At 49.7% G+C, this 14,803-nt stretch overlaps 1 protein-coding gene across 3 annotated transcripts in view; it reads left to right on the plus strand.

Annotated features, from left to right (window-relative positions):
- The first annotated feature begins 8,417 nt into the window (after nt 1-8,417).
- Nucleotides 8,418-14,803, plus strand: part of TPX2 (TPX2 microtubule nucleation factor) — a 220,822-nt gene continuing 214,436 nt past the window's right edge. The window contains exons 1-2 of one of the 3 annotated variants that reach the window (XM_063959107.1): nt 8,418-8,572; nt 10,393-10,550. In XM_063959107.1, the coding sequence (XP_063815177.1) occupies nt 10,451-10,550 (100 nt within the window). In that variant the 5' untranslated portion in view covers nt 8,418-8,572; nt 10,393-10,450. Of the gene's footprint in view, nt 8,573-8,638; nt 8,725-10,392; nt 10,551-14,803 lie in introns of those variants that run through there. The other 2 variants (XM_063959104.1, XM_063959106.1) reach the window with 2 other exon arrangements.

Consider the following 14,803-nt stretch of genomic DNA (forward strand, 5'->3'; position numbering starts at 1 on the left):
ATTTATTCCTCAGCACCTTTTCAAGTTCTGCCTTTCAGGAGACCTCCAGCATCCACACGTGCCTCCTGTCTGCCGACCAAATCCTGCATGAGGAAAACCTATATTTGTCCATCTCTGCTGCGATCCAGTTGCGGTTCCTCTTCCCGGTCACCGGAAGAAACCCCGAGTCCACAATACTCCCAAACCAGGTCAGTGATAGTATACTCAGGCCACATGGACCCGGGGGAGCGGAACACGGACTCAAGTGCCATCCAGAATTTGGCTTCCCGCGTGCAAAGTCAGGAAGCAGCACAGGGCCAAGTGATGCAGTACCTCCAGGAGTTGTCCGGTCGTTTGGATCAGATTCAAGCATCCTTAGCTTCTGTAATTCCGGCCCCAGTTCCCGTAGCCGCACCAGTTGCCGCTTCCAGCAATGTTCAACCATCGGCTGGTATCAGTCCGCGCCTTCAACTCCCTACTCCTTCCCGTTATAATGGGAATCCAAAAAATTATCGTGGTTTCTTAAACCAATGCGAAGTTCATTTTGAGCGACTCGCACATAATTTTCCCACAGACCGGTCCAAGGTGGCATATATTATTTCTTTGCTTGAAGGATCTGCATTGGATTGGGTGTCTCCACTATGGGAACGATCTGATTCATTGGTTTCCAATTACTCTGAGTTCATTACGTCTTTCCGAAGAATTTTCAATGAGCCCGGCAGGATGACCAAGGCCTCTTCCGACTTGCTACGCATCCGTCAGGGCTCCCGATCCGTGGGCCAGTACGTGGTTCATTTTCAGACCATTGCTTCTGAACTTCGCTGGAATAATGACGCCCTGAGAGCTGCTTTCTGGAACGGTCTTTCTGATCGCCTGAAGGATGTTGGTCACTAGGGAACTCCCGTATTCGTTGGAGGAATTGACTTCTCTCTGCGTTAACGTGGATCTCCGGATGCAGGAACGTGGAGGTGAACGTAGTCGATCGGAGCGTTCCAGGTTCCGGCTTCCTCCCTCTGAGCAAGCGTTGGTACCAAGTCCGGACGAACCCATGCAGATTAACCGGTCCCGATTGTCTCCGGAAGAACGACAGCGTCGTCGTGAGGGCAAACTCTGGCTGTACTGCGGGGCTGCAGATCACTTCATCAAGTTCTGCAAGTCCCGTCCGGGAAATGGGCAGGCCTAGCTTGTTCCGGAGGCGTCAAGTTGGGGGTCACGACTAAATCTTCTCCGACTTTGGATTGTTTGCTTCCAGTGTCTTTAATCACCAAGTCCGTCTCCAAGTCTTGTGAAGCCCTGTTGGATTCCGGAGCTGCGGAGAACTTTATTTCTTCTCCCTGTGTCCAAAGCATGGATTTAAAGTTACGGCCTATCGAGCGGCCTATTTCTTTGACGGCTATCAATGGTACTAGAATATCCAAGGGTCTCATAACGTGGCACACGGAACCAGTTAAACTGCAGGTCGGAGCTCTACATCTAGAATGCCTGGAATTCTTGGTGATTCCGGAAATGCATCATGATCTGGTCCTCGGGATGCCTTGGCTCAAAATTCATAATCCCCACATTGACTGGAAGTCTTCTCAAATTCTGTCTTGGAGTTCTTTTTGTCACGCTAACTGTCTCACTCCCGTTTGTCCGCTTCGTGTCTCTTCTAAGTCGGATGAAGAGCATATTCCGGAGGCGTATCAAGGGTTCAAGGATGTGTTCTCGGAACAGGCGGCTGACCAGTTACCACCTCATAGGCTTTGGGACTGCCCCATTGATCTTATCCCAGGGAAGATGCCGCCCCGTGGCCGCACATATCCTTTGTCACTTCCTGAGACTCAAGCTATGTCGGACTATATTAAGTCCAATCTGCTCAAGGGATTCATTCGCCCCTCTACCTCCCCTGCTGGAGCGGGCTTCTTTTTCGTGAAGAAGAAGGATGGGGGGTTGAGACCATGTATCGACTACCGCGGCTTAAATGATATCACCATCAAGAATAAATACTTCTAGCCTCTAATCACAGAGTTATTTGATAGGGTTCGTGGCGCCCGCGTTTTCTCCAAGCTCGATTTGAGGGGAGCCTATAATCTTATACGCATCCGAGAAGGGGATGAATGGAAGACCGCTTTCAATACCCGGGATGGGCATTACGAATACCTGGTGATGCCGTTTGGCCTTCGTAATGCTCCTGCCGTCTTCCAGGGATTCGTCAACGAAATCTTCAGAGACATGTTATATCGAAGTGTTGTGGTATATTTAGACGACATACTGATTTTTTCCAAAGATCTTGTTGAACACAGGACTCAGGTCAAAGAGGTGCTCCACCGTTTACGAAAGAATCGTCTCTATGCTAAGTTCTCCAATGTACCTTCGAAGTAACATCAATTCCGTTCCTCGGTTATATCATCTCGGGGACGGAGCTTCGCATGGATCCGGAGAAGCTCTCTGCCATTCGTGACTGGACTCAGCCCCTCTCTTTGAAAGCAAAACAAAGATTCCTGGGCTTTGCGAATTAATACAGGAAATTCATTAGGGGTTTTTCTACTATAGTAGCACCCATTACCGCCTTGACCAGAAAGGGCTCCAACCCGGGTTTGTGGTCTCCCGAAGCCATGGAAGCTTTCACCTACTTGAAATCAGCTTTTATGTCAACCCCGGTTCTTCAACAACCAAATTTCGAAGAACCTTTTTTCTTGGAAGTTGATGCGTCCTCGGTTGGAGTCGGAGCTGTTCTCTCCCAGTATTCCTCAGATAAGAAACTGCATCCGTCTGGCTTCCACTCTCGAAAGTTCTCTCCGGCCGAACGGAATTATACTATTGGTGATCAAGAACTCTTGGCAATAAAATCCGCTTTGGAGGAGTGGAGGTATCTTTTGGAAGGGGCCAAACATGTGATTACTATTTACACCGATCACAAAAATTTGTTGTACATTAAAACCGCACAGTGTCTGAATCCTCATCAAGCTAGATGGGCGCTTTTCTTTACTCGATTTTCTTTTATTATCAAGTACCGGGCCGGGACTTTCAATACTAAAGCTGATGCGCTCTCTCGTTCACAAACTCCCACAGATGAAGAGGATTCGTTTGAACGGAGTTTAATTCTGAATCCAATTTCTGTTTCCGCTGCTTCCACTACTCCGGGTCCTCCTCCTGGGAGAATGTCCGTACCAAATGAATTCCGGCCGAAAAACCTGCAGTGGGCCCATATCTCCAAGTTTTCCGGTCATCCCGGCGTCCAGAAGATGCTCAAGTTTCTGCAAAGATCTTACTGGTGGGACACCATGAGGAAGGATGTACAGGATTACGTTAATTCTTGTCCACAGTGTACGCAGCATAAATCTCCTCGTCTACCTCCTGCCGGGTTGCTTCGTCCTCTGCCCATTCCTATGAAACCCTGGACTCATATTTCCATGGACTTCATTACCAAGTTGCCCTGTTCCAAGGGTTACAGTACCATCTGGGTGATTGTTGACCGTTTTTCAAAGACGGCGCACTTCGTTCCATTAACAGGTCTGCCGACAGCTCCCAAATTGCCTTTATTGTTCATCCGGGAACACTTTCGGTTGCATGGTTTACCTCAAGAAATAGTCTCTGATCGAGGGGTACAGTTCACCGCAAGGTTTTGGAGAGCCCTCTGCTCAGCCTTACAAATTACACTTAAATTATCGTCTGCCTATCATCCCCAAACGAATGGACAAACGGAACGAGTCAACCAAGATCTAGAGACTTTCCTCCGCCTTTATCTCTCCCCTTCACAGGACAACTGGGTGGAGTTGTTACCTTGGGCGGAGTTTGCCCATAACCATTAATTTCATTCTTCCACTGGCGAGTCTCCGTTCTTCGTCAACTATGGGTTCCACCCACGAGTTCCGGAATTACCAAGTCTTCCGACGGAAGAGGTTCCAGCTGTAACGTCCACTCTACTACACTTCAGACAAATTTGGAGTAAGATTCATGCTAGTCTTAAAAAGGTTTCTGTCCGACACAAGTTCTTTGCAGATAAGAAACGGCGAGCCGCTCCTCAATACAAGGTTGGTGATAGGGTATGGCTTTCCACACGCAATCTCCGGTTAAAGGTGCCCACTATGAAGTTTGCTCCAAGATTCATCGGTCCTTATCCTGTGCTACAAGTCCTGAATCCTGTGGTCTGTAAGTTGGGTTTACCTTCTCACCTACATATACCAAATGCCTTCCATGTTTCTCTTCTTCGTCCTCTCGTCCTTAATCGTTTTCATTCGAAGTCCTCTAGCCCCACCTCAGTGGAAACTGAAACCGGAACAGATTTCGAGATCAAAACTATTCTGGACTCTCGTTACCTTCACAAGAATCTGCAATATCTGGTGGAATGGAAAGGGTATGGTCCTGAGGAGAGAAGTTGGATAAAGGCTTCTGAGGTCTCGGCTCCTCGACTAATCCGGATTTTCCATTCTAGACACCCTACGAAACCAGGAAAGTGTCCAGGGGCCACTCCTAGAGGAGGGGGTACTGTCATGCCGCCGCCGCCGTACTTGCCTCTCCGGGGGCGCTGGGTCTCCGGGCGGCCGTCCTCACTGGCGGTCTCCGGCTCCTGGCGCTCCGTCCGGCGCACGTAGTGTGGACGTCGCGGGTGCGCCCGGCGTTCACTGAGGGTGCGGGTGACGTCATCAAGCGCTTCCCCAATCAGACGCTGTCGGGAAGTTCAAATTCAGACGCCGGGCAGAGCTCCGGCACCTGAGTATCATCTTTACTGCTATTGAAGTTGTGATCTCCAGAGCTCCCGTATCCCTGTGGCTTCCAACCCTTTCAGATGAACCTCCGTGCCTCCAAGCACCTCTGTGTCGCCAAGCACCTCCGTGTCGCCAAGCACCTCCGTGCCTCCAAGCACCTCCGTGTCTCCAACACCTCCGTGCCTCCAAGCACCTCCGTGCCTCCAAGCACTTCTGTGCCTCCGAGCACTTCAGCACCTCCAAGCACCTCCGTGCCTCCAAGCACTTCTGCGCCTACAAGCACCTCAGTGCCTCCAAGCACCTCAGTGCCTCCAAGCACCCAGTGCTCACAAGCGTAGTTGGTGCCTCCAGCATCCGGTACTTTTTATTTATTCCTCAGCACCTTTTCAAGTTCTGTCTTTCAGGAGACCTCCAGCATCCACACGTGCCTCTTGTCTGCCGACCAAATCCTGCATGAGGAAAACCTATATTCGGCCATCTCTGCTGCGGTCCAGTTGCGGTTCCTCTTCCCGGTCACCGGAAGAAACCCCGAGTCCACAATACTCCCAAACCAGGTCAGTGATAGGCCATTACTTTGGTGAAAACCCTCGGAGCCGTGGACAGACCAAACGGCAACGTCTGAAATTGGTAATGACAATCCTGAACTGCAAACCTCAGGTAAGCCTGATGTGGAGGATAAATGGGAACATGTAAGTAGGCATCCTTTATGTCTACCGACACCATAAAATCCCCCTCCTCCAGACTGGAGATCACTGCCCGGAGAGATTCCATCTTGAATTTGATTTTTTTTAGGTAGAAATTGAGGGATTTGAGGTTCAGGATTGGTCTGACTGAGTCGTCTGGCTTCGGGACCATGAACAGGCTCGAATAAAAGCCTTCTCCCTGTTGTGACGGGGGAACCTTGACAATGACTTGATTGTGACACAATTTTTGTATTGCTGCGCATACCACTTCCCTGTCCGGAAGAGAAGCTGGTAAGGCCGATTTGAAAAATCGGTGAGGGGGAACGTCTTGAAACTCTAGTCTGTACCCCTGGGACACTATTTCTAAAACCCATGGGTCCAGGGCCGAACGAGCCCAGAACTGACTGAAGAGCTTGAGACGTGCCCCCACCAGTGCGGACTCCCGCAGAGGAACCCCAGCGTCATGCGGTGGATTTGGCAGAAGCCGGAGAGGACGTCTGCTCCTGGGAACCAGCCGCGGACGGTGATCGTTTACCCCTTCCCTTTCCTCTAGTAGCAAGAAAGGAAGACCCTCGGCCCTTTCTGTATTTACTGGGCCGAAAGGACTGCATCTGATAGTGGTGTGCTTTCTTTTGTGGTGCAGGCACATAAGGTAAAAATTATGACTTACCCGTGGTAGCCGTAGATACCAAGTCAGCGAGGCCGTCACCAAACAATGCACCACCTTTATACGGTAGAGACTCCATAGCTTTCTTAGAGTCAGCATCAGCATTCCATTGATGAATCCACAATGCTCTCCTAGCTGAGACTGCCATGGCATTGGCCCTTAATCCCAAGAGGCCAATATCCCTCGCAGCTTCCTTTAGGTAGACTGCAGCGTCCCTGATATAACCCAGTGTCAAAAGAATGCTATCCCTATCCAGGGTATCTATTTCAGATGACAAGTTATCTGCCCATTTTTCGATAGCACTACTCACCCACACAGATGCAATGGCTGGTCTGAGTAGCGTACCCGTGGTGATATAAATGGATTTCAATGTATTTTCCTGCCTACGATCCGCAGGATACTTTAGGGCTGCCATGTCTGGGGACGGAAGAGCCACCTTTTTGGACAGCCGTGATAAAGCTTTGTCCACAATGGGGGGTGACTCCCATTTTTCCCTATCCCCAGAGGGAAACGGATACACCACTGGAATCCTTTTGGGAATCTGAAACTTTTTGTCAGGATTTTCCCAAACCTTTTCACAAAGCGTGTTCATTTCATGAGAGGGAGGAAACGTTACCTCAGGTTTCTTTCCTTTATACATACAGACCCTAGTATCAGGAACAGTAGGGTCCTCAGGGATATGTAATACGTCTTTTATTGCCACAATCATGTACTGAATGCGCTTTGCCAGTTTTGGATCTAATCTGGCCTCACTATAGTCGACACTTGAGTCAGTGTCCGTGTCGGTATCTGTGTCTGCCAGTTGGGCAAATGAACGCTTTTGTAACCCCGAGGGGGTCGTGACTTGAAACAATACATCCTCTACGGATTTCTTCCATGCCTGGTTCTGAGACTTAGATTTATCCAATCTCTTATTTATCAGAGCCACATTAGCATTCAAAGCACTCAAAACATTCACCCAATCAGGTGTCGGCGGTGCCGACAGGGACACTCCCACAGCTGTTTGTGTCCCTAATACAGTCTCCTCCTGGGAAGAGCACTCCGCCTCAGACATAACGACACACGTGCACTCAACACACGCAGACACACTGGGCCTATAGGGGACAGACCCACAGTAAAGCCTGTCAGAGGGACACAGAGGGAGTATTTGCCAGCTCACACCCCAGCACTCAATCCCGGTCTGAAACACCACAGAAAATGCCCCAGACCTGCAGCGCTTTTTTAATGTACATATAATGCACCAAAATAACTGTCCCCCCCCCCCCCCCCCCCCCGTTTTTCACCATGATACTTATGCAGCAGTGTGGGGAAGGACCAGCGTCTCTGCAGCTGTGTGTGGGAGCATGGCGCGCAGCGCAGTCGCTGTGCGGTACCTCAAAGCCGTCACTGCAGTCTTCTTTTCTTCTTCTACTCACCTGTCTTCTGAATTCTGGCTCTGCAAGGGGGGTGACGGCCGGCTCTGGGAATGAGCCCCTAGGCGTACCTAGTGATCAAACCCTCAGGAGCTAATGCATACCTCCCAACTTTGATCTCAGCGGTGGAGGGACAGCTAAGGCGTGCGCCCGTTTTAGGGGGCATGACCTAATGGCAAGGGGGCGTGGCTTCGCTGCAAGAGCCGCGATCGCAAGCCACGCCCCAATTTTCGTCATTATGGGGGCATGAACAGCGCTGTGAGAGCTGCTGGTCATGCCCTTTGTCCCTCTCTGCCGTGAATAGACGCTGTGCGCATGCGCACAGCATCTATTCACCGCTGCTCTCCACAGAGCAGCGAGTGACAGGGAGGGATCTCCCAACTGCCCCCCCACCTGCGGGACACTGCGACCCGCGGGTGGGACAGCGGGACAGACCGTGAAAAACGGGACTGTCCCGCCAAAATCGGGACAGTTGGGAGGTATGCTAATGGTGTCCTGTAGCCAAAGAAGCAGAGCCTTGAAACTCACAGAAGTAGGTCTGACTTCTCTCCCCCAAGTCCCATGAAGCAGGGAAACTGTTGCCAGCAGTTCTCCCTGAAAATAAAAAACCTAACATAAAGTATTTTCAGAGAAACTCAGTAGAGCTCCTCAGAGTGCATCCAGTCTGCCTGGGCACAATTCTAAACTGGGGTCTGGAGGAGGGGCATAGAGTGAGGAGCCAGTTCACACACTTTCAAAGTCTTAAAGTGCCCATGTTTCCTGCGGATCCCGTCTATACCCCATGGTTCTTGGTGTGACCCCAGCATCCTCTAGGTCTAGGACGTATGAGAAATTAACATAGTAGTGGGGCGGGCGGAAAGGTTGGCAATAGTGCTCCCGCGGGAAAGTTAGGGACTTGTAGTTCTTCCCCGAATCACTGCTTGAAATTTTGACCCATATAAAGACTACATTTCCCACAACCCCATGCATGACGCCACTTCCTTATCGGCCAATAGAAAGGGTGTTGCCGTTAGACGCTCTGATAGGACAATTTGGATTTTGCGTCTAATTTGAAACTGGTAACGTGCGAGACGACGGGCGGACGGTGAGCAGCAGCAGCTGGAGCGGTGACGACGAGAGGCCTGGAGACCCGGGTACAGCGCGGTACGGGATCCGATGTCGTGTGTGAGACTGGGGCGTATGTGAGAATGGGTCACGGGTTGAGCGCGTATTTTGTAACCGTCCCGGGGAGAAGGGAGCAGCGCCTGTGTAGCCTGCTGGGGGGTGTTGTTGGTAGACCGGCGCTGCCTGGGGAGGTAACCGTGATGTTTATGGGGTACAGATCTGCGCTACATGGGCAAACCATATGCTAGCAGAGTGGTTCTCAGTTTGAGGTTGGAAATGGCATGTAATGTATATGGGCGATGGTGCAGCCGACATGAGCCCCCCTGATATTGGGTGGCGAGAAGCAGCGCTATGTTACAATGCAAAACTGTAGAAGTTGGACAGTAGATGGTTATGGGGGAGCATGCTGTGAGTTGTATAATGACTATTCCAGTGAGGGCATATGCTGCTTATAACATCTATGTATATACCCTTTTTAAAAGAATCTTAAGCATGAGGTGCAGTATAGAAGATCTACACTGTCTACATAGAGAGGCATGTAAAAGCTTGATATGATAATAGGCGACACAATCTTTTAAGTTTGTTTTGGGTGTCATTTTGTATGTTTGACCATATCTAAGCACGATTGGTGGAAACATGTACCCTCTCGAGCTTGCCACACTGGGCAGGTGGCTCGCTCCGCTGTGCTTGCCACAGGTTACTATTCCCAATTGTAGTCTCTATGGATAGTAAATCAAGCAAAAGTTGTAAAATAAAAAAACATGTAAAACACCCAAACAACTTGTCTACTTATACATTGGAACCCATGAGCACCTCACTGTCGCATGCTACTGTATTATGGATGAGTAGCAGCAAGCATAGGGCCTAATTTATAGCCGATCGCTGCGTGAAGCCCATGGCGTGCCGGCAGCGTTGGGGGGGAAAGCATGGTCCGGACAATGCAGGCGTGTCTGGACCGTTGCAGCGGCTACTTGACATCACATGCAGCCGCTGCAACACAAAACATGGTGGGTAGCCGCCTGCCACCACAGCTAGGCTGCGTAGGCATGGAGCTAATCGCCCGTTGCGTAAGCATTGCAGTCGTCCGATGCTTTCGCACCTCTGCGTGGGTAAGGCATGACATGCGGGGTGGACTAGCTCTGTGCTGGGCGTCCCCCCGCATGTCAGAGATTGTGATGGTAGATTTGCTGTTTTTAGCACATCTACGATCAGCTCTGTATCACCCCCATAGTTTGGACATTTACTTAATGAATTACCCATCTGTGATACTAGATGTTTATTAGAACACCTAATAATGCTTTTTTTCATTACAACATGGGGTATATTCAATTAATGTCGGATCCTTTCCGACGGAAAGGATCCGACACTTAAGTATTTAATTAGCGGCCAAATCTGACAGGATTTGGCCGTTCCCGACAATGCCAATCTGACTTTTTAAAGTCTGATAGACATTGTCGGAAAACAAGGCAAAAACCTGTTGGGTTTGGCCGAGATTCCGACACAACACGTGGATCTGCGGCTATTCCGGTGATCCACGTGTTTTCCGACTAAACGGAGTTGCCAATTTGTCGGAAAAACGACAGCCAGATTGAATAAGTCGGAACAGTTTCCGACCTTATGTCGGAAACTGCCATCTTTCTGAAAAGATGGCGGTTCCGACTACAATTGAATACACCACATAATATTTCTGTGCAAAATGCAGTATTTATACATGAAAGCTTTTATTTATTTTTTGCACAATGACCCATATTTCTTGTTGCATAACACGGAGGCTTGTAACATTTGTAACTTGATTAGTTAATATTTTCACAAATTCAGTCTAAAATGCATCTTTTGTTTTCTCACTTAATGTATGGAAGGCGTTGAAGACGTATACAGTTAATTATTCAAAGGAGTCTTGTTCCATGAGAGGAAGTTATGTCTGGCTTACAGCATAGCTACGCTTACGATGTTCCAACTACATTTATTAACTTCAGCGCTCTCCACGAAGATGACCATAATGTAGATTCCTGGTTTGGTGAGTTTCATTAACATTTGCACTGTAGTATAATAAAAAAATAAAATAAAAAATAATAATAATATATATTTTTTATTATTATTATTATTTATTTTCTCTAACGCCCTAGAGGATGCTGGGACTCCGTAAGGACCATGGGGATAGACGGGCTCCGCAGGAGACATGGGCACTTTAAGAAAGACTTTGACTCTGGGTGTGTACTGGCTCCTCCCTCTATGCCCCTCCCCCAGACCTCAGTTTGATACTGTGCCCAGTGGAGACTGGGTGCATTTCAGGAGCTCTCCTGAGTTTCCTGTAAGAAAGCATTTTTGTTAGGTTTTTTATTTTCAGGGAGCCTGCTGGCAACAGACTCCCTGCATCGAGGGACTGAGGAGAGAGAAACAGACCCACTTCTCTGAGTTCAGGGCTCTGTTTCTTAGGCTACTGGACACCATTAGCTCCAGAGGGATCGGTACGCAGGTCTCACCCTCGCCGTCCGTCCCAGAGCCGCGCCGCCGTCCTCCTCGCAGAGCCGGAAGAAAGAAGCCGGGTGAGTATGTGAGGAAAAGACCCATCTGAGGCGGCAGAAGACACTCGAATCTTCACTGAGGTAACGCACTGCAGCTGTGCGCCATTGCTCCCCTTCACCTCACACACTCCGGTCACTGTAAGGGCGCAGGGGGGGGGCGCCCTGGGCAGCAATATAAACCTCTCTTATGGCACAGATGTGTGTGTATATATACATGTACAGCTGGGCACTGTACATGTATAAAAAGAGCCCCCGCCATATATTGAAAAAATTGAGCGGGACAGAAGCCCGTCGCCGAGGGGGCGGGGCTTCTCCCTCAGAACTCGCCAGCGCAATTTTTCTCCACAGCACCGCTGAGAGGAAGCTCCCCGGACTCTCCCCTGCTTGACACACTGTGACAGAGGGTTTTAAAGTAGAGGGGGGGCACATAATTGGCGCAGATACATAAAACAGCGCTGCTGGGTAAACATTAATTTCTCTAACGTCCGAAGTGGATGCTGGGACTCCGTAAGGACCATGGGGAATAGCGGCTCCGCAGGAGACTGGGCACAACTATAAAGAAAGCTTTAGACTACTGGTGTGCACTGGCTCCTCCCACTATGACCCTCCTCCAGACCTCAGTTAGAATCCTGTGCCCGGCTGAGCTGGATGCACACTAGGGGCTCTCCTGAGCTCCTAGAGAGAAAGTATATTTTAGGTTTTTTATTTTACAGTGAGATCTGCTGGCAACAGACTCACTGCAGCGAGGGACTAAGGGGAGAAGAAGCGAACCTACCTAACTGGTGGTAGCTTGGGCTTCTTAGGCTACTGGACACCATTAGCTCCAGAGGGATCGACTGCATGGAACCGGCCATTGATGTTCGGTCCCAGAGCTGCGCCGCCGGCCCCCTTACAGAGCCAGAAGCAAGAAGAGTCCGGAAAATCGGCGGCAGAAGACATCAGTCTTCACCAAGGTAGCACACAGCACTGCAGCTGTGCGCCATTGCTCCTCATACACACTTCACACTCCGGTCACTGAGGGTGCAGGGCGCTGGGGGGGGGCGCCCTGAGCAGCAATAAAAACACCTTGGCTGGCAAATATATCACAATATATAGCCCCAGAGGCTTTATATGTGATAAATACCCCTGCCAGAATCCATAAAAAAGCGGGAGAAAAGTCAGCAAAAAAGGGTCGGAGCTATCTCCCTCAGCACACTGGCGCCATTTTCTCTTCACAGTGCAGCTGGAAGACAGCTCCCCAGGCTCTCCCCTGTAGTTTTCAGGCTCAAAGGGTTAAAAAGAGAGGGGGGGGGGCACTAAATTTAGGCGCAATATTGTTTATACAAGCAGCTATTGGGGGAAAAATCACTCAGTTATAGTGTTAATCCCTGCATTATATAGCGCTCTGGTGTGTGCTGGCATACTCTCTCTCTGTCTCCCCAAAGGGCTTTGTGGTGTCCTGTCCTCAGTCAGAGCATTCCCTGTGTGTGTGCTGTGTGTCGGTACGGCTGTGTCGACATGTGGGATGAGGAAGGTTACGTGGAGGTGGAGCAGAGGCCGATAAATGGGATGTCGTCCCCTGTGGGGCCGACACCAGAGTGGATGGATAGGTGGAAGGTATTAACCGACAATGTCAACTCCTTACAAGGCTGGATGACGTAAAACAGCTGTGGGACAGCCGGCTTCTCAGCCCGCGCCTGCCCAGGCGTCTCAAAGGCCATCAGGGGCTCAAATAAAAGCGCCCGTTACCTCAGATGGCAGACACAGATGTCGACACGGAGTCTGACTCCAGTGTCGACGAGGTTGAGACATATACACAATCCACTAGGAACATCCGTTACATGATCTCGGCAATGAAAAATGTGTTACGCATTTCTGACATGAACCCAAGTACCACATAAAAGGGGTTTTATTTTTGGGGAGAAAAAGCAGCCAGTGTTTTGTTCCCCCATCAGATGAATGAATGAAGTGTGTAAAGTAGCGTGGGTTCCCCCAATAAGAAACTGGTAATTTCTAAAAAGTTACTGATGGCGTTCCCTTTCCCGCCAGAGGATAGGTCACGTTGGGAGATATCCCTTAGGGTGGATAAGGCGCTCATACGTTTGTCAAAAAAGGTGGCACCTGCCGTCTTAGAATACGGCCACCTTGAAGGAGCCTGCTGATAAAAAACAGGAGGCTATCCTGAAGTCTGTATATACACACTCGGGTTATATACTGAGACCTGCAATTGCCTCAGCAGAAATAGTGCTGCTGCAGCGTGGTCTGATACCCAGTCAGATAATATTAATACTCTAAGACAGGGATAATAGTTTGCTAACATAGAGCATATTAAAGACGTCGTCTTCTATATAAAGGATGCACAGAGGGATATTTGACGGCTGGCATCCAGAATAAATGCAATGTCCATTCTGCCAGGAGGGTATTAGAAACCCGGCAGTGGACAGGTGATGCTGCCTATAAAAGGCACATGGAGATTCTGCCTTATAAGGGTGAGGAATTGTTTGGGGATGGTCTCTGGGATCTCGTATCCACAGCAACAGCTGGGAAGAAAAAGAAAATTTTTTTACCTCCGGTTTCCTCACAGCCTAAGAAAGCACCGTATTTTCAGGTACAGTCCTTTCGGCTTCAGAAAAGCAAGCGGGTCAAAGGCGCTTCCTTTCTGCACAGAGACAAGGGAAGAAGGAAAAAGCTGCACCAGCAGCCAGTTCCCAGGATCAAAAATCTTCCCCCGCTTCCTCTGAGTCCACCGCTTGACGTTGGGGCTCCACAGGTGCGGTAGGGGTGCGTCTCGGGAACTTCAGGGACCAGTGGGTTTGCCCACAGGTGGATCCCTAGGTTCTGCAAATAGTATCACAGGGATACAGGCTGGAGTTCGAGGCGACTCCCCCTCGCCGTTACCTCACCTCAGCCTTGCCTGCTGCCCTCGGAGAAAGGTAGTACTGGCGGCAATTCACAAGCTGCACCTCCAGCAGGTGAAATCAAGGTACCCCTCCTTCAACAAGGCCGGGGTTACTATTCCAAAATGTTGTGGTACCGAAACCAGACGGTTCGGTGAGACCCATTCTAAAATTAAAGGCCTTGAACACTTATATACGAAGGTTCAAGTTCGAAATGGAATCGCTCAGGGCGATTATTGCAAGCCTGGAGAATTTCATGGTATCACTGGACATCAAGGATGCTTACCTGCATGTCCCTATTTACCCTCTTCACCAGGAGTACCTCAAAATTGTGATACAGGATTGTCATTACCAATTCCAGACGTTGCCGTTGGTCTGTCCCCGGCACCGAGGTATTTACCAAGGTAATGGCCGAAATAATTATCCCGTACTTGGACGATCTCCTTATAAAGGCGAGGTCCAGGGAGCAGTTGTTTGGCGGAGTAACACTATCTCGGGAAGTGCTACAACAGCACGGCTGGATTCTGAATATCCAAAGTCGCAGCTGGTTCCTACGACGTGTCTACTGTTCCTGAGTATGGTTCTGGACACAGAACAGGATAAAAAGGGTTTCTCCCGGAGGAGAAGTCCAAGGAGTTGTCGTCTCTAGACAGAGACCTCCTAATACGTATACAGGTGTCGGTGCATCAATGCACGCGAGCCCTGGGAAGGATGGTAGCTTCTTACGAAGAAATTCCATTCGCCAGGTCCCATACAAGGATTTTCCAGTGGGATCTGTTGGACATGTGGTCCGGGTCGCATCTTCAGATGCATCGGCGGATAACCCTGTCTCCAAGGGCCAGGGTGTCGCTGTTGTGGTGGCTGCAGAG

Source organism: Pseudophryne corroboree, chromosome 3 (genome assembly GCF_028390025.1).
Source record: "Pseudophryne corroboree isolate aPseCor3 chromosome 3, aPseCor3.hap2, whole genome shotgun sequence".
Lineage (NCBI taxonomy): Eukaryota > Metazoa > Chordata > Amphibia > Anura > Myobatrachidae > Pseudophryne > Pseudophryne corroboree.